General features: G+C 46.4%; 1 protein-coding gene across 4 annotated transcripts; it reads right to left on the bottom strand.

Annotated features, from left to right (window-relative positions):
* ZNF10 (zinc finger protein 10) lies at positions 1-24,803 on the bottom strand. Of its 4 annotated transcripts, none has more exons than XM_045087739.1 (5): positions 24,681-24,803; positions 13,977-14,067; positions 11,896-12,022; positions 11,438-11,533; positions 4-6,461 (listed from the first exon to the last, which is right to left on the bottom strand). In XM_045087739.1, exons 2-5 carry the CDS (start codon positions 14,007-14,009, stop codon positions 5,002-5,004), a joined length of 1,716 nt encoding a protein of 571 aa, XP_044943674.1. In that variant the 5' UTR covers positions 14,010-14,067; positions 24,681-24,803; the 3' UTR covers positions 4-5,001. The 4 variants fall into 4 exon arrangements, with proteins under 4 accessions (XP_012904948.1, XP_044943675.1, XP_044943674.1 ...); XM_013049493.2 differs by lacking the exon at positions 24,681-24,803 and adding an exon at positions 14,787-18,203; XM_045087740.1 differs by lacking the exons at positions 13,977-14,067; positions 24,681-24,803 and having other exon boundaries at positions 3-6,461; positions 11,831-12,339.
* Between the last annotated feature and the right edge of the window lie 1,757 nt (positions 24,804-26,560).

Below are 26,560 nucleotides of genomic sequence, written 5' to 3'. Positions count from 1 at the left end.
CTCTCTCTCCCTCTGCCCCTCACCCCTGCTGTCTCCAAAATAAGTAAATCTTTCAAAAAAGAAAACCTACTAGGATCCTTTGTGAAGCATTTATTTTGGTAAGGGAAGACAGATGATTGATTGGTTGATAAACAGGAAAGGAGTACTACTGAAAACATGAAAAAAATAGGATTAAGGAATTAGCAGTACCAGCAGGGTGGCTGCAATTTTAAATAAAGCAATGTTGCAGTCCTAGGTCACCGGTAACAAACTACCACAGAGTGTGGCCTTCAACAGCAGATATTTGTCTGGAGTTCTGGAGGCTAGAGGTCCAAAATCAAGTTGTTGGTAGGGACTGGTTCCTTCTGAGGGTTGTCAAGGAAGGATCTGTTACAGCCTCTGTCCTTTAACCTGTAGACCTGTGCTCCTTCTACCTGTGCTCCCCACATCATCTTCCCTTTATATGCATCTCTGTATCCAAATGTTCCCCCCCTTTTTTAAATAGAAGTGCACCATTGATACTGGATTATAGCTTCACTAATGACTTAACTTGATGACCTCCATGAAGACCCTTTCTTCATGTAAAACCACATTCTAGTAACAGGAATGGCTTCAACACAGAAAATTTGGGAGCATAAATTTCTATCCAGAACAGATACAGTAGAGCTTGTTTGTAAGGTAATGCACCCTAAATCTTTTTTCACAGGGCTGTGTGATAAGAGAACTTTGTCAATAAAATATCTAGAGCTAACGGCTAAATTTCTAATGTGTAGAGCAGAAAGCAGTTGGGTCTTTCCAACTCCGTGAAGCCACAAATCTAGGGACCCTTGCCATCCCTTGATGTCATTACTGGGATATCTTGCCAACCTCAACCAACACCCATTTACACACACCCTCTCTTTCAACCAATTCCTATACAGCTGCCAAGACACTGAGCATGTGGTCACCTTGCAACTTATTTAACAGCAAAGTTAACGAAACAAACAATTTTCACCTTTTTGCTGTCTAACAGGAAAGGCAATGCCACAGACTGATCAGTGTATGCTTCATTCACAGATGAATGTTAAGAAAATACTTTCTGGGGCACCTGAGTGGCTCAATCAGGTAAGCTGAGCTGATCTTGGTTTCCGCTCAGGTCACAGTCTTGGGGTCGTGGGATCAAACACTGTGTCAGGGAGTCTGTTTGAGATGCCCTTTCTCTCTTCCTCCTCCTCCTGTGCCCCCCACAACATGCTTGCTCTCAATGAATGAAATCTGTTTACAAAAAGGAAAAAGGGAAGAAAGAAAATGCTTTTGAATCCCTGTGAGCCTATAACAGTGGTGACTGAGGATACTGGGCCTTTAAAATTCCTGTGTCTTCCCATTACCCTCAGGATAGCACCAGGACCCTTAGCCAGATGTACAGGCAGCAAGTAGTGGAAACACCGCATGAGCTGGAGCCAAAGGGATCTGGGTTTCAACCTTGGCTCTTCCACTTCTTACTGTGCAGCTTGGGGCAGTCACTGTGAACTCAAAGCGGCATTAATGTGAAAACTAAGTAAGACAGTACATACAACTCAGAGGCCACTACTCGTTTCCACAGTAATCTACTTTCTTACCTTCAGATCCTAATCCTAATTTCCACTCAATGTCCTGTCTCCATGTATAATGTCATGTGCCTGTCTTAAAATGATGCAGGTATTAATTCAGCGAATTTGTCTATGGAGAAAATAAATCACAATGGTGCCTATTTTTCATATTGAACTGGCTACTTTTGTAAGATCCTCTACAAAGCCCCAGACACTACCTTGCTTGAGATCCGCACCACACTTGCTAATTACTTTCAATATGAAGCTTCACTAGCTATGTAATTGAGGCAAATTACCTAAAATTTCCAAATTCTAGTTTCCTTAAACATAGGGGTGAGAAAATGTTACTCATAGGGCTATAGGTGGAAATAATCTATTGTATTAAAGGGCTTAGCAGATTGGTTACTTGTATTAAGCTGTGTATAAATGAAGATGAATTATAAAATCAGCAAATACTACTACTGTTATTAGCTTTCACTTGAAGCTGTGGATTTTCTCGGATTTCCCAGAAATTCCTGTTCTGAATATTTTCAAAAAAATCAATTTTACTGAAGTAAAGCTACATACAACAAACTGGATCCACTTCAAATGTATAGTGTGATGAGTTTAACAGACAAGGGCAGTCATGGAACCAGCACCAGTCAAGACACAGATCCTCCTCGCTGGTTTCCTGGCGGTCCCGTCTGCTGTCTGTTCTCTCCCACGCCAGACCACCAGCAACCTCGGAGTCATCTGCTGTCAAATTCCCTTATTAAGGTTCTAGTAGTTTATCTGTATATGAAAACTTTGGAAGAGAAAATATTTCCTTACTGAAGAGACTGTTTTCCTGATCCTAGAAGTGATATGTATTTGTTGAGGAGACTTTGGAAGAAGTAGAAAAGTACAAAAAAGAAAGAAAAGGAAGAAAGAAGGAAAAAGAGAAAAGAAAGTAGGTTAATCTTTTGACAAATTTCCTTAAGAGTTTTGAGCAAGATTCATTTATTTACAATTCATTTATTTTTACATCTGAGTTTACTCCATATTAACACTTATTTATCATGCTTTCTTCAAAACACATGATAGCATCAACATTTCTGTTAACTTTGTCTCCATAATTTTGATGTCTGCATAATATTCCATGACAATGGATATGCTATAAATAACCATTTTGCTACTATACATTTTATACTGCAAATTTCTGGACTATTATAAGTAATATTTCAGTGATCATCCACAGACATTTCTCTCTTCCTACACTCCTTAGTGTGTTAGTGTTAGTAATAGTAGCAGTAGCTAACACATACAGTACTTGTGTGCCAGGAACTGTTTTAAATACTTTATACACATTATCTCACTTAATCCACACAACAATCCTCTGAGGTAGGTACTAGAAGTACCTCCATTACACAGTTGAAGAAAATTGAGCCACAGGTTAACAGAAACCAAGCTAAGGGGCTACTCTTCCACTCCCATGAAGAACCGCTGCTTATCATGAAAACTCCTGACAGGAGCGTATTATACGTGCCACTGGTATAAATGCACCAAGGACAGCAGTAGTAACTGAGGGAACAGAGTCTAGTTCTGGGCCTGACTACTCAAAATGTAAGACCTGCGCCAACTCACGGTTTCTCAACTGTATGATGAAGAGTACGAGTTAGATGGTCTTACGTTCCCTGTGGATCCCAAGTCTCATGACATTAGCAATCATTTCTAGAGCTTTCCTGTGAGGCAGGCATCAAGATCTTTGTCCTCTTGCTCTCAAAAATATTTAGCTTTCAACCCTCAATCATTAAGCACCTAACATATATGCAAATGGAAGATAATGGCTAGTCCCTACACACAGGAGATCCATTTACAGAAAGAATTTAAACAAGTTCTCTTGCTAAATCTTTTTAGCAGGGACTTTTAGCATGAACTTACCACAGAATCTGAAGATTAGGCTCCTCTCCCTAGAAAAGAAAACCTCTCTACAAACAAGATGACTTTGCATACAATACGACAAGTTGTTTACTGCTCCTCAGAAATGAGTCTACACACCCACTACAGGCAGGGCTTTCCTCAGGCTAAGGGCTGACGGAGAGAAGAGGGAAACGTGGCTGGGAGGGAAGCCAGCACTATGAGCTCTTACACTCAGGCAGGTTAAAGTTCAATGGCACACACCATGGTTGGGCCACGACAACACAAGCACCAAAGCTAGCAATCATAAAGCACTTATGTATAAATCATAAAGCTGCTTATGTGTTTACCCACTTAATACCCACCACATCCTACCAGGTAAGTAATATCCCTAATTTACAGAAGCAGATTCTGTAAGTTAGGCACAGAGACATTAGGCAGCATGCCCAAGCTCACTCAGCAAGATAAGGACAGAGGTGAAATTTCAACTTGGGTAGTCTACCTCAAGCTTATGCTATTTAACCACTATGTTCCCTTTATAAAGATGAAGGACCACCTTGGAAGGAGGGGCTTGGGCAGAGCTGTTTATTTCGTGACCATAGCTGCTCTAAGTATGGCCCAAGTACCTGCTCCCACTCAGACGGGGACCTTTCCTGGTATGCTCAAATACCTAATCTTCCTCTAGATCCCAATGCCCACAGAATCACTGTTTCTAAATTCCCAGAAGCATTTAGCACCCTGTCTCAAAGAGACAAATAGTTAGAGACAAACTCTAACTATGTCCCAAAATAACACAGAATGGGAAAGGCTGCTAACAGATGATTCTTGAGCATCCCTGATGATAGAATAGAGAAGCTGGATATCCTTTTCTTACTATTCAAAAATATCTTCAAATAATTATCAGAGGGCCATGGAATAAACTATAAAACTCACTCAATCCCATTACCTAACAAATCATTTCTGGTCATTTATCCATGAATACTTTTCCAATTCTTGCCCACATGCAAATATATTTAAAGTAAGTACCATTACTAATAAATGTTTTCTTTTTCTGCTTTACATTATAAACATTTTCCCTGCTGCTAACCAAAATGTGGTTTAAATCAGACACATAAAACAGAGTAAACACTACTAAACGTCCCAGAAGAGGACAATTAAGTAAGAAAGGGGGGGGGCTGGAATACTATTTTTCTACTTTTGTGTATCAATTTTTTTAGTCATTGCAGTAGCAACACTCATTGATTTACCTTTTTGAAGAAGGTAACAAAGTTGGTTAATCTCTCAACAACTCACCTAATTAATGGTTCCCTCTCAGATTTTAGCATTTTAAGGCTTGGTCAAGAATGCTCCAAGGACAACTGCTTTTGTAGGAATTTGTGGAAAGAAAGGCTGATGTATTTGTGTACTAAAATGAAATCTGTGGGTTATTTCCCCTTCTAGGACCAGCTCTCAAGTGCACAAAAGGATAACAAGACTGACAGCATTTCTACACAGATTATGTCTACACAGCTCTTTTCCAGAGTTTCCAATGCAAAATAAAGTTATTGCTCTTTGTAAAGAACTCTCCACATTCACTATACTAATAAGCATTTCCTCTAATGTGACTGGTCTGGTATCGAACCAGGTTAGGGCTACTGACGAGCGCTGTCCCACACTGGTTACATGTTGAGAACTGCTCTCCAGTGTGGGCTATCTGATGTACAATCAGTGGAGAGTTCTGGCTGAAGATAATCCCACACTGATTACACTTATAGGTCTCTTCCCCAACATGAATCCTCTGATGCTTAATAAGGTCGTTCTTCCGGATGAAGGCTTTTCCACACTGGCAACATTCATATGGCTTTTCTCCAGTATGAATTCTCTGATGCACAATGAGGGCAGAACTCTGGCTGAAAGATTTCCCGCAATCGTGGCATTCATATGGTTTCTCTCCAGTGTGGGTTCTCTGATGGGAGAACAGGTGAGAGCTTCTACTGAAGCATTTTCCACAGTCTTTACACTCGAAGGGCTTCAGTCCCGTGTGAGTTCTGTGGTGTACCACAAGGTGAGATCTCTGGCTGTAAGACTTCCCACACTCATCACATTCATAGGGCCTCACTCTCACGTGAGTTCTCTGATGCAGAATGAGATGCGTGCTCTGTCTGAAAGACTTCCCACACTCAGGACATTCATAAGGTTTCTCTCCAGTATGAGTTCTCTGGTGCCTAATAAGCCTGGAACTGTGAACGAAAGATTTCCCACACTGGCTACATGTGTAGAGTTTGTCTCCTGTGTGAGTTCTCTGATGCGTGACAAGGTGAGAAAACCAGCTGAAGGACTTCCCACACTCCTTACATTCATAGGGCTCTTCACCAGTGTGCGTCTTCTGATGCCCAATGAGGTGAGAACTCCGGCTGAAAGATTTTCCACATTCTTTACACTCATAGGGTTTTTCTCCAGTATGAATAAGCCGGTGCCTGGTAAGGTTAGAGCGCCAGCTGAAGAATTTTCCACACTCCTTACATTCATAGGGTTTCTCCCTATGTACACCCTTTGATATACCGAGGGATGTACCACCGGTAAGAGAGTTCACAGGATCAGGGCATTTGTAGGACTTATCTCCTGGCTGGGTTCTTGCAAACTGAATAAGGTGAATGTTTTGACAGAAGGTTGGACCACATTCACTGCTACCTGCATAGCTTTCCTGATGACTGCTAAAAACTAAATTCTGTTTTAAACTTTTAGTATGTGAGTCATGTTTGTGGAAATATTCTCTCAGTACCAGCTGAGTAGGAAGAAGACAGTTTCCCCCATATTTACCATTTTCACAGACCCTCTCCTGAGTAAGTACTTTCTTTTGGGTGAACGCCACTTGCCTCAAATGTCTCTCCTGGTTTTCCTGATACTTGTCCAACTGGTCTTCACATCTCCAGACTTCTTCTAATGACAAGTACCAAAGATCACTCTTTGCAATTCCTTCCATTTTAATGCCACAGGACTGTTTATTTTTAGAAATGCTCTTACTGGAAATTGATTTAATTTCAACTGCAGTCTCCAAATCTGGAAAAAGAAAAAAGGAGAGAGAGAGAGAGAGAGAAACCTCTGAGTCAGTAAAACAACACTGAGGTCTGCATGGTGGGATGTGGAAACAAGTCTCGAGCTGCCTTCACGGACAGTGGGAACGGGCAGAGAAGAGCAGCAAACAGGGAAGGCACTGGGCTGTGGAAGAGCAGCAACAAGGCACAAAGACCCAGTACTGGGTAGGACACATGAGATCAGACATTCAGTGCTGCGGGGCAACGGGGACATCCACAGAAAGGCCTACACTCCCATGATCTGATCTACTCATGACCTACCTGTTGTCAGGTCCTTCTCCTGGCAGGTGTTCTTCCCAGCTACAGCCCATCCCACATTCCTAAGCCATGAGTCCAACACTCCCTGTTCTGGACACTGCTGAAGGACTACAGAATAATGCCCAGATAACCAGCACAGGAGCCCCTCAGAAAGGCTGTGCAACAGGTTGGAAAAGCAAATGGATATACAGGTTCTAAAGCTTTAATTTAAAGTTTAAAGCTTTAAAGTTTAAAGCTTTAATGCTACTAGTGGTGAATTTAGACAAGTTGTTAAACTTTTCAAATATCACTTTGCTTATCTGTAATCCAAGAGACACAGTATATGTGATGTAAGATTATTATGAAGTATTATAAGATATGAGTTCGTCGCAGACTCACACATGCATGGTCAAAGCAATACTACAGTAATCATTATTAATATTCTCCTGGTCTTGTATTTCGATTCCTTTGTTGTGAGACATCAAGACTTAACAACTGGGACCCCTGGGTGGCTTAGCCAGTTAAGCATCTGCCTTCAGCTTTGGTCATGATCTCAGGGTCCTAGGCCTGAGCCCCGTACTGAGTCGCCTGTTTCTCCCTTTGCCCTCTCGCCTACTCGTATTCTCTCTTTCTCTAACCCAAATAAATAAATAAAATCTTTAAAAAGAAAAAGGACTTAACAACTGATAGGGAGTCATACCACAGGATACTGTATCACAACCTAACCCCTAACTCATATTCTCCTGGACTTTTCTACCCTTTTGCTTATATCTGTGTGTATTATTGCACATTATTTCTCCTAGTTAAAAGCTTGTTTGTCTCTCAATGCCTTTTAGGTAAAATGTTAGGTTCTTAATATTTTTATTAAAGAGCATGCATGCACAAAAGTGGGCAGGGGCAACAGGCAGAGGGAGAGGGAGAAGCAGGCTCCCCACAGAGTAAGGGAGCCTGATGCAGGACTCATTCCAGGACCTTGGGATCACAACCTGAGCTGAAGGCAGATGCTTAACTAACTGAGCCACCAAGGAGCCAAAAATGTTAGGTTCTTAACCTGGGATGGGGGGCGGGGAGCCATGTTTTTTAAATGATCAATATGCCTGACATGGGACTTGAATTCACAACCTTGACATCAAGAGCTGTATGCTCTATCAACTGAGCCAGCCAGGCACTTCTGAAAAACACTATGTACAAAGTACCACCACTCCCTACACAAGTAAGGTGATATTCTATTCTTACCTGGAGTATGGGTTGAATTTTGTGCCCCAAATAAGACACATTGAAGTCCTAACCTTCAAGATCTCAGAAAGCAACCTTATTGGGAAACAGGATCATTGCAGATGTAAGCAGTTAAATGAAGCAGTACTGGTGCAGACTGGGCCCCCCTATCCAATATGAATGGTGTCCTTACAAGAGGAGAGGAAACACAAAGACGCACCGGGAAGACAGCCATGTGCAGGGGGGCGCTGACTGGAATGATGTGCTCATAAGCCACAGGACTCCCAGAGCCACAAGAGACCAAGAAGGATCCTCTCCTAGGCACTGCAGAGGGCGTATGGCCCTACTGACACCTTGATCTCACACTTGTGACCTCTGGAGCTTTAAGAGGGCACACTTAAATCACCCAGTTTGTGGAACTTAATCTCAGCAGCACCAGGAGAGTAACTCACCTGACAATGATCCCCGTGCCAGTCTCCTGACTCCTGCCTTCTTTGTGGGAACCCCATCATTCCCAATCTTCTTTTATTACTGAATCACTAGCTTCTTCCCCAGCCTGATCTCTTTTTCTGTTCTAATCTTAAATGTTTTTGAAAGGTATTTGCGGGGGACAGACGGAGAGACAGAGAGAGAATCCTAAGAAGACTCCCTGCTGAGCACAGAGCCGGGCACAGGGGTCAATCCCACAATCCTGAGATCGTAACTTGAGCCAAAAATCAAGAGTTGGACATTCAACCAACTAAGTCACCCAGGTGCCCCTTTTTTCTATTTTAAATTGTGATAGAACAGGCATAACATAAAATTTCCCATCCTAACCATTTTTCAGGGCATACTTCAGGTACTCCACACATTCACATGGTAGTGCAGCTGTCCCCACATCTCTTCTCATCTGTAGAACTGAAACTTGGTACCTCTTAAAAAGTAAGGCCCTGTTCTCCACTCCCACCAGTACCTGCTAAGCACCATTACACTCTGTCTTCATGATTCTGACAACTTTAGGGGCACCCATGTGGCTCAGTGGGTTAAGCCTCTGCCTTTGGCTCAGGTCATGATCTCAGGGTCCTGGAGTCAAGCCCCACATAGGGGGGGTCTCTGCTCGGCGGGGAGCCTGCTTCCTCCTCCCTCTGCCTGCCTCTCTGCCTACTTGTGATCTCTGTCAAATAAATAAATAAACAAACAAGCAAACAAACAAAAAAATGATTTTGAAGACTTTAAGTAACCTCGTGTACTTGTCCTCTTGCGTCTGGCCGATTTCACTAACAAGATCCTCAATGCTCATCTGTGCTGTAGCAGATGCAGAATCTCCTTCCTTCTTAAGGCTGAACACCAGCCTGGTGCGTGTCTGTGCGTGCGTGCGTGCGTGCGTGTGTGTGTGTGTGTGTGTGTCTGTGCGTGTGTGCGTGTGTGTCTGTGTGTCTGTGCGTGCGTGTGTGCGTGCTGCCATTATGATTTCTGACAGGAAACACCATCCTTTCCCTCTCTTCCCCTCCACTCAAGGCATCAAAATCCCATGGAAAGTTCTGCAAACCACAAATGCAAACTGGAAAATTTTAAAATGAACACGTGTGAGGAAGAGTGAGGGCCGGGTACCAAAGGAAAACAACCCTGAGTGGCACGTGTAAACATCTGAACACGCTGCTTTCCTTCATCAAAATCCTGATCCACGTATTATGTAGTGCAACACTCAAGTGAGTAATACTTAAAACATACAATATCCATTCATCAACTCATCATCTGCAATTTTTTTTAGAGATTTTATTTTATTTAAGTAACCTCTACACCCAATGTGGGGCTTGAACCTACACCCCCAAGATTAAGAGTCACACATTCCTCCAACTGAGCCAGCCAGCTGGCCCTGCATTTGCATTCTTAGAGCCGCCACTCATTATCCTTTACACTTTGATCCTGAGGCTCCTATAGCCATGTGTTTGACAACATGGAGCTTCAGTATTTCTTTTGACAACAAAGTCTCAATAGAAATCTAAACTGCTGATCTAGTTAGTTTTAGATAGTTGTCAAGAGAGTCTAGGAAAGCTTCCTAGATGAATGAACACAGGAATGGAAAAAAGGAAAGAAATAATGGAGAAATGGAAGAAAACAGAACAATCTTTCCTCCCAAGGCCCCAAAGCAGCTGGTTGATCACATTCTTAACGGTGTATTGAAGGACTTGCCTTTGAGGCAGTCACCTATAAGACCAAATGTAAAACAGTAAAAAATAGTTTATGATATTTAAAAATACACTTCAAGTGGAAGCTCGGAAAAGGAAGGGACCTGCACCTGACGAGGAGCCATAAGAGGTTTCACAGAGGACAACTAGGACTGACAGACTTTATTCACATCATACTCAAAGCTCAAGATGCAGGGAAGCACCAGACACGTGTGCGTGCGGACACGGGGAATCAGACAGAGGCAACACAGGTCCTCCCAGCGTGACTAGGCCACACTAGAGTCACATGGAGTCACATGCCTCCCCACACACCAAGAAGGCTACCTGCAGTATGACCCAGCAGCACCCAAGATGGCTGGGGAGGAAGATGCCAGATGACCTGAGTCAAAGGCAGACACTTAAACACGGGCACCCCGACCAGCTGCTCTTCTGAGTTTGCAGAAGGCTTGCGAGTTCCTGCTGGCTGAATTCCTCTCTCCAGAACTGCTGCTCCCAAGACACCTTTTTCTTACTGTATTCTAGCTCTTTATTTCATGTTTTCTTAAGTTATTCCTACTTTGTTTCCATCTTAGTATCTCTAAAATGCAAATTATGTGGATTCAGAACATCCTTTCTGCAGCTTCCCTATCCATTGAAAATCTGCTTCCTAGAGGTTAAGAAACAGAAGGTTGAAGCTGCACCTGGGGGCTCGGTCCATAGAGCATCCGACTGCAGCTCACATCATGATCCCAGGGTCCTGGGACTGAGCCCTGCATCAGGCTCCCTGCTCAGTGGGAAGCCTGCTTCTCCCTCTCTCACTCCCCCTGCTTATGTTCTCTCTCTCACTGTCTTTCTGTCAAGTAAATAAATAAAATCTTTTAAAAAAGAAATCTTGAGTGTGTAATGCTCTGCAAAAAAAAAAAAAAAAGTAAAGAAGAAGCAGCAGCAGGAGTGGCCGGTGACCGAGCCCGGCTGCCTGGCTCACGGGGGGAGCAACAGAAAGCCACGGGGAAGGGGCCACAGGAAAGGGAAGAGGCCGGCAAGGAGGAAAGAAAAGACTGTATGACCAACGAGATAGGGGTGTGAGAATCCGGAAAGCAAGACCAACAGAGCGGAAACCAAGCTCATCAACAGGTAATTTTCATGAGGAACACATCTTTGTCTCCAAATGCAAATGGCCTGTGACATGACTGCAGAAAGACTGGTCGGGGGAAACGGAAGGTAAATAAACTCAGTGTTCTCTACAAAAATGCACACAGCTAGTGACCACTATGGCCAGGGATTCCCGCCCCTAACAGCTCATCTGGGACACTGCCTGGAATGTCTCTTGACTGGTGCTCACCTGCCTGGGTCTCCTGGTGAATCCCTCTCTCCACCAGCCACGGCTCTTCCCCTTTCTCCAACTGGAGGATCACGTGTGGTTTAGGAAGCTGATGCCCTGCGCACAGCAAAAGATAAAGAACTGGACAGGGGTTGGGGAACTCTGGGCTGGACACAAATAGCAGCCCAGATGCAGCCCCAACCCCTAACCCCTTCTTAGTCCTGAGGGGACTCTGAAGAGTGGACAAGGGGAGGCTAAAGAGGCAACAAAATGTACATTTTTTAAAATTCAACAAATCAAAACAAAAACACCTTTTTTCCACAAAAGCAGAATTGAGTACAAAACCCCCTTCTATGCTCAAAAGAAATTAGGCCCCCTAACACCAAGCTCACACTCTGATATATGTCTCCATACCTTTTGATCAATGAAGAACCAAAATCGTTGCAGGGGGTATCTCTGAGAACAGAAGTTAGTCTTACCCAAGGAAACCAGGTTCTTATAGTTCTCCAGCATCACATCTTTATACATGATCTGCTGAGCAGAGTCCAGCAGCTTCCACTCCTCCCTGGTGAAGTTCACAAGTATATCCCTGAAGGTCACCAGTGTCTACAATGTGGAACAAATCTATAATAAGCCAGAAGTAGAGCTCGGCCCTCCCCTTCTTGAGTACTGACAGAAAGAGAGATTAGGCAGGCAGCATTGGTATAGAAGAGGATGGACCAGAATTTATTTCAAAAGTGAGTAGTACTTATTTGGATTCTGGTCAAGTCCTAAAAGGAATGGCTACTAGACACCTACTGTCCAAAAACCAGTTCCATGTTATGCTCTAGGTTTAGAAACTATCAGAAGAACATTTTTTTTTTGGTCTATTTATTTATTTTAGTGGGGAGAGGCAGAGGGAGAGAGAGAAAGAGAATCCATAAGAAGACTCCCTACTAAGCACAGAGCGCAATGTGGGGCTCGATCCCAGGACCCCGAGATCACAACCTGAGCCAAAACCAAGAGTTGGACACTCAAATGATTGAGTGGCACCACCCAGGCACTCCAAAAGAAGTTTTATTTAAATCAAGTTTGTTATGAACAGTTATAGCAAGGAGTATCAGACACCAAAGTTACTCTACATTTATATTCTGCAAAATAAAGAACCTAATTTAAGGCAGTAAAAAAGTCTTCAGTCCAAGAACAACTTAATGCTTAAAAGACTAATGTCAGGGCACCCAGGTGGCTCAGTAGATTAATCTTCCGACTCTTGGTTTGGCTCAGGCATGATCTCAGGGTCATGAGACTGAGCCCCGTGTCAGGCTCCACACTCAGCAGGGCATCTGCTTCCCTCCTTCTCCCTCTCCCCCTGCCCCGCCCCTCATACACACATGCTCTAAAATAAATAAATCTTAAAAAAAAAAAAGAGAGATCAACTTCACCATGTTTTCTGATCTAAAATAATTATCCAAGACATTTTTCCTAAATGATGAATGGCATTTTTTTAAATGTAGATTATATTTTAATAGTAACAAAGTAATTTGACAAAGAAACAATAGATAAAAGAAGCAAAGCCTTCTTGGCTACATCAAACAGAGATGCTGATTACACACAGAAACACCTACTTGAATGAGGATTTTTCTTCAAAGACTAGGAAGGTCAGACAACAGCGGAATAATAATTTTCTTAATACTGAAAAAAGAACTGTCAAGCCATTTCTATATCCAGTGAAAACATATTTCAGGAATGGATGCAAAATTCACTCTCAAATGAAGTAAAAGAATTTGTTACCAGCATACCTGCTCTAAAAGAAATACTAAAAGCAGTTATTCAAGCAAAAAGGAAATGTTACCAAAGAGAATTTAAAGAGTCCTTTAAATCTCAGGACTGAAGGATGAGCAACAAAAACAGTAAATTATCTGGGTAAATATAATGGGCTAGTTTTCTTAAGTCCTTAAAAACAGGTAGCACTGCTAAAAGAAAAACCAAACACTTTCTGGTGGGATTTTTCAATATAGCAGAGGTAATACATGCAGGCTGCTCCAGCAGAAGCTGGGCCCACACGGGACCCTGTCTCCCGGCCTGGACATCCCAGAGGTTCCACCCTCCTCCAAGCTCCTCATGGCTGGGCGGCAACTACCCCTGAATAAGTCTCTAACTTGTGCCTGAGCTCCCCATGGAGGCCTCACATAGCCAGCTCTACAGCTAGGACAACCAGGGACCAGAGAGACCCTCAAGGCAGAACATTCCCAGTTTCCGCATCATTTCTGTGGGAGGAAGTATGCTCTGGACTTCATTCCGTAGTGCGGATCAAAGCATTTTCTCAGAGTGCTCAATATTACCCTGCTTGACTCCTGCCCACATCACTATTAAACCTGCACTTCTTTTTATATAAAAGGTATATGAATAGTATGTATTTTATGAATAAAACTAAATCTACAAATAAAGCAAATGAAACAGTGCTAGTCTCCCAGAGGAGAGTGCCCAAGATATAATTTCTGAAGTTCCCAGGCAAAGGAACTCCAGAACTGAAGTAAAAAGGAATTCTTAGTTGGAAAACAAAGAAGACAGCGCAACTCACGTGGGACCCGGCAGGTACTGACTCGGCCTCCATCCCCTTCTTGTTCTTGATGATGCTTTTTTGACTAACGGGAGATCCTGAGAAGAGGAAGCTGGAGAAAAGAAAGAATCATGAGGGAAGGCGGCTGTGACAGGGAGGTTTTATAAATCACCAACCTAGACTCCCTCCCACCTGGCTGGGTATAGTGCAATACCCACCACACACCGAGCAACATCAGAGATAGTCCAAAAATGCATCTACAAGGTCTGTAATTCCCAGGAGTATGAAGAACTATACAGATGGCCATTTCCCCCTCAGTCTCTAGAGTTCCATGCAAAATCTCATTTGCAATTCAATGGTTCTGCTGCTACAAATCCTCTTTTGAGAAAAACAAACCAAGACACAAAACCTGCCTCAATCTAATACCCTTACTTTACACATAAGAAAACAAGTGTTTTCTCCAGCTGACCAGAGAATGGAAGTCAGAGATTGGAAGCACAAGAAACATGGCCTGCAGGTGGATGGTGTCACAGCGCAAGGAATGGGGGCGGTCTCTGGGAGCGAAGAGCAACACCCAGCTGACAGCCGGTCCTGTCATGGCCCCACAGCCACAAGCAACAGAGCCTCCAAATGAGAACCTAGGGCAGCCAACACCTTGAAAGCAGATGTTGCATATATGAGCAGAAAACCCAGCCAGAGAGGCTCAGACTTCCACCTACAGAACTGTGAGCTAGTGAGTGAGTGCTGTTTGAAGCTACCAAGTTTGAGATCGTTTGTTACCCAGCAATAGGTATTATTATTAAACAATAAAGAAAAATATCATATATTTACCTACGTAGTTACCATTGCCACTGCTTTTCATTCTTTCCTGTAGATCCAGATTTCCACTTGGTTTCATTTCCTTTCTCCCTGAAGGCCATCTCTTAACATTTCCTGCAATGTGGGTCTGCTGATAATGAATTCTTTCAGCTTTTTAAGTCTGACAATGTCTTCATTTTGTCTTTTTTTTTTTCCAAAAGGCTTTACTAAGATATAATTCACATACCATACAATTCATCCACTCAGAGTATACAATCCAATGGTTTTTGGCAATTATATTAACTTTAAAATTGTAGTAAAAATTAACTTTGCTATCTTATTGTTAAGCGTACAATTCAGTGGTATTAATTACATTCACAATAGTGTACAACCATCACTAATAATTCCAGAACTTTCTCATCACCCCAATGGAAACTCTGAAACATTAACCAAACTCCCCACTCCTGGATCCTCTCAGACGCCAATAAACTATGATCTACTTTGTCTCTCTGAATTTGCCAATTCTAGAAAATGCATATAAATGGTATCATACAATGTTTGTCCTTTTGTGTCTAGCTTATGTGACTCCACATCATGTCTTCAAGGTACATCCATGCTGTAGCATGAATCAAACTTCATTCCTTCTAATGGCCAAATAATATTCCATTGTATGGAGAGACCACATCCTGTCTGTCCCTTCATCTGCTGATGGACCCCTGGGTTGTTTTCATCTACTGGCTCTTGTGCACATGCTGCTGTGAACACTGGCATACAAGTACCAGCTTGAGTCCCTGCTTTCAATTCCTTCCAGGCTATACCTAGAAGGAATAGAAGTGGGAAGTGCTGGGTCATATGGTAATTGTGTGTTTAACTTCTTGAAGACCCACAACTGTTTTCCACAGTGGCAGTGTCAGTGTGAGTTGTGATGCTGAGATCCAATTTCCCCACATGCTTGCCAAAACTTGTTATCCCATTTTTCAAATCATTATAGCCATCCTAGTTGGGGTGAAGTGGTATTTCATGGTAGTTTTGATTTACATTATTTTCATATACTTAGTGCCATTTGCATATCCTCCTTGGAGAAATGTCTGTTCCAGTCCTTTGCCCATTTTTAAATTGGATAGTTTGTGCTTTTGTTATTGAGTTGTAGTTCTTTACATATTCTACATGTGAGCACATACGTGTATTTATGTATCTTATATACATCAAACCCTTATCAGATATATAACTTCCAAATATTTTCACCCATTCTGTCTTGACTTTGTTGTTGAAATATATTTTTGCTGAATTTAGAATTCTAAGTAGAGTCAATTTTCCTTTCAATGCTTTACATAAATAGTTCCACTCCCAACGTTCCAGGAATTACAAGAGTTTTCCAGTCTGGCTAGTGGTAATAGGCGGTATTCCCCATGCAAATATCAGGACTATTCCCTCCAGCACTGTGGAGGATTCTTTCCCTGGCCTTGTGGAGTTTCCTCACACATATGTGCTGCTCTGTGCTCTTGAGTACTCGTGGGAGACCCTCTGCAGACCTCTCCTCTCTGGTGGTCTGTCCTACGAACTCCAGGTGCTTTGCTCTCCCCAGATCAGATTCTCAGATCCAATCTTGACTCGGAAGTCTGCCGGGCTCCACCTCAGTTTCACCTTCCTCTGCTGTAAGCGGGAAACCCTCTCAAGCAAGTAAACCGGAGCAACCAGAAGGCTTACCTCGTTGATGTTCCATCTCCCAGGGATGACTGTCCTTTGTCATCTGATGTCCAGGGTCTTAGAACAATTGTTTCATGCATTTTGTCTGTCTGTCTGTCTGTATGTTGTTGTTGCCATTGTCCCTGTTATTCCATGTTGGCCAGAAACAGAAGTCCACAAACATTGCATTTTTAAGTTGTTTTAAATTTAGATTGTATTTTTAATTTCCACCTTTTGAGTACCAAGCTTGAGTATTTCTCATGCTTGTATTTACAGTTCTTTTGAATCTGTTTTCTTTTCTATTGTTTTCCCCTTTGTCTTCTGGAGATCTTATGGATTTCCACCTCAGTTCTATGCAAATTTACATGAATAAAAGCAGTATGGCTTCTGCCCTGCCACACCACTAAAAGGTTCTCACCAATGACCTCTAATACAGAGGACACTGTTGGCCCTTTGGTCGTTCTCGAAGCTCTTTATTTACTTGGTTTCCATCCTCACCTAGCTTCCCTCTGTATATCTTGGTTCTCAGTCTTCTCTACGATTTACACAATGATGATAAACTTTAATGTAGGTTTCCCCTTGCTGCATCTCTCGGTCTCGACTTTCCAAGTCCCCCCACCCCGGGTACTTTCAGGACACACAGTATACCTACTTGTTTTATTCCCACTGTCTATCCCACTGCCAGGCACACAACAGAACTATGTTTCAGCTACAGTGAGGAGAACACTGTCTTCTATCCCAAGCTTGCCCCTCACCGTCAAGTGCATATTTCCAACCGTGGCTAACAGCATGGATTCTGTAGCCAGCCTCCCCAGATTCCAGTTCCTGCTCCAATACTTACTAGGAGGTTTCTTAACCTTTCCCGGAACTTACTTTTCAGTGTCACATGAATAAAGGCTGAAATAATGAGGGATGTTAAACTACATAAGAAATTACTTTATGGAACCAAGAGAATGGTTTTCATGTGTCTACAGGTCCTGTGGAACAAGGATATTTATTTTGCATTGCTCCAGAGGGCAGGATTAGAGGAGTAATGAGTGTAGTCACAAAAAAATCTATTACAAGTCAATATTATAATAATATGATACCTGGAAATAGATCAGGTTGTCTAACAAAGCAGGAAATTCTGGCCACCAGTAAATTTTCAATCGGATCTTATTTAAAAAACAACTACAGTACAGCTTCTACTTTATGTAAGTATCTAAGGTCCATTCCATTAATTCCCATTCAGGATTACATAAACTACAACAAGCCTGCAATTAGTATCATGTCCTCTTAATTTCCCTTAACCTCCACTTTTGAAAACTTACTCAAACCTTTACCTAAACAAGTGGTTTTCAGCCCTAACTGAACACTGGAAATGCCAGGTATATTAATAAATTATGAGACCTGGGTCCCATGCATCTTCCCCTGAGAGATGCTGACTTAAGTGTATGGGGAGTAGCCAGGCTTTGTTTCTTTTCAACAGTTCCCTGGGTGACGCAACTGTGCAGCCATGTTTGAGAATCACTGATCTAAGCCATTATTTAATCTATGCAACTATTCAAATCTATTTGAACTAATCAATTAAATTATATCACTTCTTAGTGATAATCAGATTGTTTTTATTTAAGATTTTATTTATTTATTTGACAGAGAAAGATGGCAAGAGAGGAAATACAAGCACGAGGAGTGGGAGAAAGCTCAGCAAGCTTTCTGCTGAGCAGGGAGCCTGACCTGGGACTCAATCCCAGGCCCCTGGGACCACAACCCGAGCTGGACGCAGACGCCTAGCAATTGAACCACCCAGGCACCCCGATGCTTTTTTTAAAGATTTTATTTATTTTGGAGAGAAAGCATGCACACGTGCACGAGCAGGAGATGAGCCAAGGGAGAGGAAGAGGGAGATGATATCCAGCAGACTCCATGCAGAGCCCGACATGGAGCTCAATCCCAAGACCCTGAGATCATGACCTAAACTGAAATGCTTAACTGGATGCTTAACTGACTGAACCACCCAGGCACCCTGGAATAATCAGATTTTTTATGAGTCACCAGAACCACAAAGAATCTTTCTGTGCAATTGGCCAAAACTGATTTCTCTTAAGTAACAACTGTCACTACCATGTGGGAACACTGGGATGAGTTTTACTTGTGTTTAGGGAAACAGCTGGTAAGTTGACTACTATCTTAATGTTATAGATTTGGATCTTCTTCTGTAATTTTAATAAATAAGTAGTGGTCACTTACTATGCGCCTGGCTCTGTACAAGGCCCAGGAGATAAAAACATGAATAAAGTATTTATTCTTGACATCAAGCAGCTGGGTCTAGCTGAAGACACTGAAAATGGACACCCTAGTCCACTATGATTACTGCTCTGAGCAACAGCATGCCCAAGGGGTCATGGAGCACAGAAAATGCACCCAGCACCACCTGGCAGTTTCAAGGCTGGGTCCTAGACCTAATCAGATGGACAAAGAAGGGTGGGGACCTGTGTAAACAAAGGAAGAGATGAAGATAATGATTTTTATATAAGGCAGGGAGCTCAGGGCAGCTGGCGTATACTGTGCCAGGCGGCGAACGGCCTGAAAGGAGCCCATAGACGCACATGATCAGACCTAGGTCACAAAAGGACAAAATAGCCATTTTCAGAAAAATGCCATTTTCAGAGACTTTCTCCTACATGTTACAAACCCAGAAATGATACTAGATTTGCATCTTAAAAATGGTTCCTCTGGGGGCTCCTGGGTGGCTTAGTGGGTTAGGCCACTGCCTTCAGCTCAGGTCATGATCTCAGGATCCTGGGATCGAGTCCCGCATCGGGCTCTCTGCTCAGCGGGGAGCCTGCTTCCTCCTCTCTCTCTGCCTGCTTCTCTGCCTACTTGTGATCTCTCTCTGTCAAATAAATAAATAAAATCTTTAGGGACGCCTGGGTGGCTCAGTTGGTTAAGCAGCTGCCTTCGGCTCAGGTCATGATCCCGGCGTCCTGGGATCGAGTCCCACATCGGGTTCCTTGCTCCGCAGGGAGCCTGCTTCTCCCTCTGACTCTGCCTTCCACTCTGTCTGCCTGTGCTTGCTCTCACTCTCTCTCTCTCTTACAAATAAATAAATAAAATCTTTAAAAAAAATAAATAAAAATAAAATAAAATCTTTAAAAAAAAAAAATGGTTCCTCTGCATTTGGGGCGGTTGTGTGATGGAAGATACAACAGCAGCAAAGGAACAAGGAAGGAAGCTAATACCATAATCCAGAGGATGGGAACACAAATTAGGGCTGTTAGGGGTAGAAAGGCAGAGCAGGTAGACTTTGAAAAGATTGGTATATCCTGGAAATCAAATGGATTATGTATGTGAAGATGGGTTAGGGGTTAAAGATGACTCCCGGTTTCCTGGGTGACTTAATCACCCAGTGATTAAGTGATTAAGTGATTAATCACCAATGTATCAGGAGGAGTGGGCACTAGAGGAATGATGGAACTGGGCTGGGTTTTTTTGTTTTGTTTTAAAGAAAGGCAAACTTCCATATGCAGTGCCTCATCTGTATGTGTCTGGGGTCTTGGAAACCTGACTACCCTATGTTCTCCTACAAATGGACCTTGAGAGCTTATCTGGAAGTTCTGGCATGGAGTGCAGCTTCCTGTATACCCTTCACCAAAGAATGGGCCTCCTCTATTGGGGAAGGTTGTCCTCTTTGTGAACCTGCAGCTTTGGGAGGGATGGACACAGAGCAGTGGAGGAGGAAAGGGACACCCACCTAGCTAGCCATATCAGTTAAACCAACCCTGGTGATCAAGGGCATGAAAGATGTCCTCACACCCTGATGGGGTTGGGTTTTAAACTCAGAAACTGGGCCAGAGAAATGGTATTTAGGAGACATATGTACATGTGAGGGTTATCCAGCTCTATCATCTGCCTATCTTTATCTGTTCTATCTTTATCTATCCAAACTACTCAGCTAGTCTCCAACAAGATTTATTAGGGGGGGAGGGGGGTCTTAAGTCATAGATTTGAGTGACTGTGTTCTTCCACTAAGAGATAAAGGTGAAGTAGGCAGATGGACAAGAGTCTAAGTGAGATCATACATTCCTCTCAACAACCCTATGACACAATTCCTATAAAGCCCAGTAAGAAACAGTAAGATTTGATAATGCTAGCTAACAGTATTATCAGATGACAATACTTTATATACCTGGCAGTATATAAAGTCAACCAAAGATAATGGGAAGAGTACAACGAGATGTAAGAACAGGATCAGATTATGGGGAAAATCAAGATTTAGGAAGCAAAGAGAAGAGAAAGAAAAGACCACGAATGAGGCAAAGACCCACTAGAGAATGAGAAGATCCCGAAGAGAGGAGTATTGAAAGCCAGAAGGAGAGAGAATTTCAAGGAGGGGAGACTTAGAAGAGTTTGGTAAGTTAAAGAACATAATGTGCAGGTCTGCTCAGATAACGGTTCACTAGTGATTAGGGGAGACTGGTCTCCATACAGCAGTGGCAACAGCGGACAAATCCCACAAGAGGAAAGAAAAGTTTGGAGGTGAAAAAAGAGAAAGGGCGCAACGGGAAGAGGTGCTGGGGACTGGAGAGTAGGCTGAGAGGAAGGAAGTCAAAGACAAGCGGGCTGGAGCCAGAGGAGAGAGGGGGGCAAGGGATGGAGTCAGAAGCTCAGATGGAGGCATCACTTGGAGGTTTGTAAGGCAGGAAGCTAGCAAAACCTCCTCTCTGTGCATCACGTCATCTGGGAATCACGTCTCCCCCTGATGTTCACCTTCGGCCTCCTTGTTCCAACTCTGATGGACCCCTGTCATTATACTGGGTCCACCTGAACAATCCAGGGTAATCTCCCCCATCTTAAGGTCCTTAGTTGAATCACATCTGCAAGGTCCCTTTTGCCATATAATATTGTAATATATCCACAGGTTCTGGTTCTTTGGAGAGTGATTATTCTGCCTATCATCAGGACAGAGATGGGCTGCAAGAAGCTTCTAGTATGAACCAGAAGGCTATGAAAGAGACTATCCAGGGCATAAGAGGTTGTGCAGCATAGCTCTGACCAAGTCACTGAGTATACAGGCTTCACTACTTTCACAGCCTTGACAACATCTCAACCTTAATTTCTGCTGCACTCGCCCCATGCTCTCTAGGCCTCATTTAAACGCCACCTTTTCTGACAAGCCTTCCTGTCGTCCCAGAAAGAATGACTGTTCCCTGGCCAGTAATCATGAACACTTTGGACATGCTTTTAGCACTTCAACACCCTACTTATTGTCCACCTCCCTTATAAGGAACCACTTGAGAATTGGGATAATCTTGTGCTAAATCCCAAAAAGAGACCAGCATAGTGCTTCCAACTTCCATCTGTTCCACTGGCATTTGTCCAGTACATTACAAGCACCCACAAAGGTAATGTGTCTGTTTCCCAAGGTGTCTGCCCTCCAGTCTCCATTTGAAGACCCAGTACTTGAGTTCCAGTGCCCAGTGACAGGCAAGACCTTGTCAGAGACAGCATTTCATTCAAGTGTATGAAATAAATATATGTGGTTTTTTAAAGACTGATTTATTTTAGAGAGAATGAGGGAGCAGGAAGAGGGGAAGAAGGAGAGGGAGAGAACCTGTCAAGCAGACTCCTCTCTGAGTGTGGAGCCTGACTTAAGACCCTAAGAGCATGACTTGGGATCAGGAGACAAGAGCTGAAATCAAGAGCTGGATGCTCAACTGACTAGCCACCCTAGCTCCCCTGGAGTATATGCTTCTTAATAAAAGAGATCAGAATCTCTCTAGATTTTGAGTAAGTTCATTAGTCTTTAGTGTGTGCAAAGGGCAAGGAATGATTAGCAAAAGAACCCAGCAGCCACAGAGTTAGGACTCTGGGGCCAGGTGAGATGGCAAAGACATACCTGAAGATACAAAAGGCATGAAGACTAGAAGATAAAAAAGGACCATGCAACTGCAAAAACTCAGCCAATGTATACTTTCATTTTGTGCATTATTTTATGTTAATTTTACATCAAAAGAAAAAGCTAAATAAATACTGAATTCTAGCTAATAACACATACAGTTTTAAGTATTTAGGGGAATATAATGATGCATGCAATTTACTTGGTACACAAGAAAATGGACTGATAAAAGATATATGTTAAAATAAGTAAAGTAAAATGTTAATGGTAGAGTCTAGGAGGGAGGTTTACAAGCAGTTAGGGTTTAATTCCGTTGTACACTCGGAAGTTTTCATAGTAAAACAAGAGGAAAGGGAAGAATGAGCGAGCCGGAGGTAGTGACGCCGTGGGTGTTGGTACCGTGTCAGGGTTACACACACAGGCCGTGCCACAGCCCGTCCTGATGCTGGTTCGTGGCCGGAAGACGTGAGACACGCCCATGGGACAGGAGGCAAGCAAAAAGGAGCACTAAAGATCAAAGTGTAGTGTCAGGAAAAGAGACATGATTATGAAATTTCCCTTTCCTTAAAACATAACTTCTTAAAGCCAAAAAGCTTTATTAAGGCATGTTACTAAGCCTTCAGGGTCTGTCACGCATTCCACATATTCAGTGCTCCGTCGCGTCAGCGAAGGAAACCCGTTATTTCTACAAGTACTTCTCTTGAACAGACGCATTTTCTCACCAAATTACGAAAAGCAAGAAGCAACATTTTTAAGAACGAACAGATAAAGAACCCAGTGCGCGGGGGGGGGGGGGTCGTCTTGAAAAAACATCCATTTCTAGTTCCTTGACGCCCGCGTTCCATCAACAACACAACTGTCCCCTTCCTCCGGCTCAGTCTTCGGTCTCCCGGTCAGGTCTTCGCGTTCCCCGCACACTCGGGCCGTCCCAGTCCGAGTCAGCACCGGCTCCTCCGTCACCGCGGGCAGCGAGCGTCCCTCCAGCCGCCGCTGGGCGCACGGAAGCCCTCGGCTCACTGCCTCGTCGCCTTTCCGGTCGCCTGCTCCGGAGCTGTTCCTTCGACAGGGACACCAGCGGCGGAGAGGCGGGCAGAGAAGGAAGCCGGCTCCCCGCGGAGCAGAGGGCCCGACGCGGGGCTCGAGCCCAGGACCCCGAGACCGCGACCTGAGCCGAAGCCGGAGGCTCATCCCACGGCGCCCCCGGGCGCCCCTTTCCCAGGCAGTGCAGTGAGAACTCAGAGCCGCGCACCGAATCGCTTCCCCGGGGCTGCGGCGCCGCTAAGGAATCCACGTCCCGCCTCCCGACGGCTCCGGACCTACGGGAACGCGGCCCCGAGACCGCACCGCCAGAGAACGCGGCTCACCCGAATCCAAACCCTGCCCGCGTCGGGCGCCGGCCGAGCGCTCGGGAGCCGCGCGCTGCGGGGAGCCTTGCCGCCCGGGCCACTCTCAGGGGCAGGCGGGGGCGCGCAGCCAAGGCCGAGCGGAGCCGCGCGGTCCGGAAAGGCGGAGGAGGAGCGCGCCCGGCACGGTCCGGAGCGGCGCCCGCGGCCGTTCGCGCCACGCGCCGTCGACCCCGCGCCGGGGACGGCCGCCGCGCTCCGTCAGCGGGCGGGGCTGGAGGGTCTCCGCCCCGGGGACTCGCGCGGGGCCTGAACGCTCCCCGCGACCCCGCGCCCTGCTCGCCCGCCGCGCCTCGTGAGGGACGCCGACGCGCCGGCCTGGAGCCGCCTCCGGGAAGACCGGGCGCACCGAGCCACGTCCGGCCGGTCCGACTTCACGCGCTGCACCGAGCACCGAGGCGGGAGCAGAGAGGCGGGGCGGGGTCTTCCGTCGAAGCCGCACAGCAGCCGGCCTCCTCCCGAACACTGGACGCACCGCCGAGAACCCCGGGGGCACCTCCTAGAACCTCGCACGAAGCGGAACGGCTGCGACCGCGGTTCTCGGAGCCGACCAGGAACGGGACCCGCAGCCCCTCGCCGGCGGCGCGCGGACGGACGCCTCGCAGGAGCAGGAGCCGGCGGCGCGGGCAGGAGCCGGCGGCGCGCGCGTTCCAACGTCTCGCCCCCCGACGAGGCGAGCAGGCCCGTCTCCCGCCCGCGCTCGGCGGCCGCCAGCCCCGTGCGACCGCGGGCCCCGGCTGCGGGAAGACCGGCGGGAGGAGAGGACACCGCGTCTGAGTCCCCGAGAGCCTCCGGCTCCCGCCGACCCGCACCGCCATCCCCGCAGGGGCCTCGGGGCCGCCACGGTTCCCGCCGAGCCGTACCCCGCAACCGGGAACCGTCCGTCACGCAGCGGCGAGAGCCCCGCCCCGGGCTGCGGGAAGGACGAGCCGGCGCACGCCCAGCGCGGCGCGCGAGTACCTGCAGCGGGCACGCAGCGGGCGCGCCGGGGGAGGCGGTCCGTCCCAATGGCAGCAGCAACGGCAAATCGATGACGAGCCGGGCCTCCGCGAGCAGGGGCGCCCGCGGCCGCCGGGCCGCGCAGGGTCCGTCCGGGCGGCTGCCGGCTCTCCGCGCGGGGCCTCCTCACCGGCGGCCCGCCCGCCCCGCGTCTCCTCACGCCCGCGGCCCCTCACGCCCGCGCCGCGGCCCCTCACGCTCGCGCCGCGGCCCCGGCCCGGCCCCCACACGCGTCTCCCGCCCCGCCCCTGCCCCGCCCCTTCCACGCACGCATGCTCCTTCGGCACCGAGGAGCGCCGCCGCCACAGAAGCCCAGAATCCCTCCGCGGGGCGGGTCTGGGTGGCGCAGGGTCTCCTGGGAAATGTAGTCCCCGCCCCTGGACGTTTTGGGGCCGCTGAGTGCGGGAATTTCGGCTGCTGCTTTCCTGCCCCGGCTTGGGGGCCTCCGTACTCCCCGCCCGCCCTCCCCGCCCGTCCAGCGCGAACTCCCCTCTTCTTTCCCCGGCGACCGGGGGGTCCCGACGCGGGAGGCAGGCACCCCGGGGACACGTGGGCGCGCAGGAGCGCGCAGAGTTGAGACGGGCCGCGTGAGAGGGGCGTGGGGAGCGGTCGCTCCGGTGCTCGGCGCCCGCCCGAGCTCGGCGGGCGGCCAGGCCTGGCCCTGCGGCCGCAGACGGGGCGGCGAGCCGCGGAGCCGCTCCCGCCGCGGGGGACTGGGGGGGTAGGGCGGACCCGGGGGGGGTCCCCTGGCTGAGCGCGGCGGGGGGCCGCGGGGGGCGTCCTGCGGCGACCGGTCCTCTGTGCGGGGGCTCCTCTGGCCTGTGCGAATCCCTCCGTCGGTCCCCGGGCGGCAGCCCCGCGCCGGCGTCTCGGCTCTGGGAGGCAGCCCCGAAATTCAGAGGGACCTGAAACTCATGAACCTCATTTGGACCAGAGTCAAAGGAATTGCTGGAAAATCTCTGATATAAGAAGAGGTGGAACACTGCCTATGTATTTAGTAGCAGTTCCTCCTAATTTTGTGGGCATGACCATATCCTGTTTATGGTTTTTTGTGGTTTTTTTTTAGTTTTTACTCAGAAATTTTGGGGCGCCTGGCTAGCCCAGTCTACAGCATGCAGCTCTGTGGAGGTGGAGTTCAAGCCCCACGTGGGGCACAGAGCTTACGGGAGGGGAGGAGAGGGGAGGGGAGGGGAGGGCAGGGAGGGGAGGGGAAGGAAGAGAAGGGAAAAAAGAGAGAAAGGAACCCAAAAGATACTTCTACAAAGATAAATGATGAAATGTTTGCAAATAATAGAGCACCCGATCTGCTTCAGAATACAGTGGGTGCAAGAGTGCTGGTCAGCTGGTACATTATAGTGGCCGTAGTTTTCCTGCTTCTGATTCTTGCAAATGTTCTTCAAGCCCTGTTTGCATAGGTACTGTGCTGTCACTTTGCGACACAGGCGGGTGACGGTAGCATTTCACTTGGGCCCTTTTCAGGGCGGAGAATTAAAATCGTGATCTTCTTTCCTTGTCCTGTCTAGGGGGCCGCATCTGTGGAGCCGCGATGGGGTGGGAGCCGGTGGCCCTGCCCTGAAAGGAGTTTCCCAGGAGGAGCAAAGGACATAGACGTTCCTGGAGGCCACCGCGGGGGTGGCAGGGGTGGCCGGACAGCAGACCAAAGCAAGGCAGTGGGTCGGGCTGGTTTTTTTAAGGGGGAAGGTGAGAAAGTAGGCAGAGGTGTGGCATTTTGCTTTTTTTGGTTACTTCCCTGTAGTAAGTAGCCCACTGGTCAGCTGTTTTAAAGTGGGTCGCCTGATGGGCGCGTCGCTGTGGGCCCTTTGCACAGCCCACCGCGCCAG

Source organism: Mustela putorius, unplaced genomic scaffold, assembly GCF_011764305.1.
Source record: "Mustela putorius furo isolate JIRA1106 unplaced genomic scaffold, ASM1176430v1.1 tig00001433_pilon_pilon_pilon, whole genome shotgun sequence".
NCBI lineage: Eukaryota > Metazoa > Chordata > Mammalia > Carnivora > Mustelidae > Mustela > Mustela putorius.
Note: the sequence above shows the minus strand (reverse complement) of the source record. Positions and strands in the feature narration are given on the sequence as shown.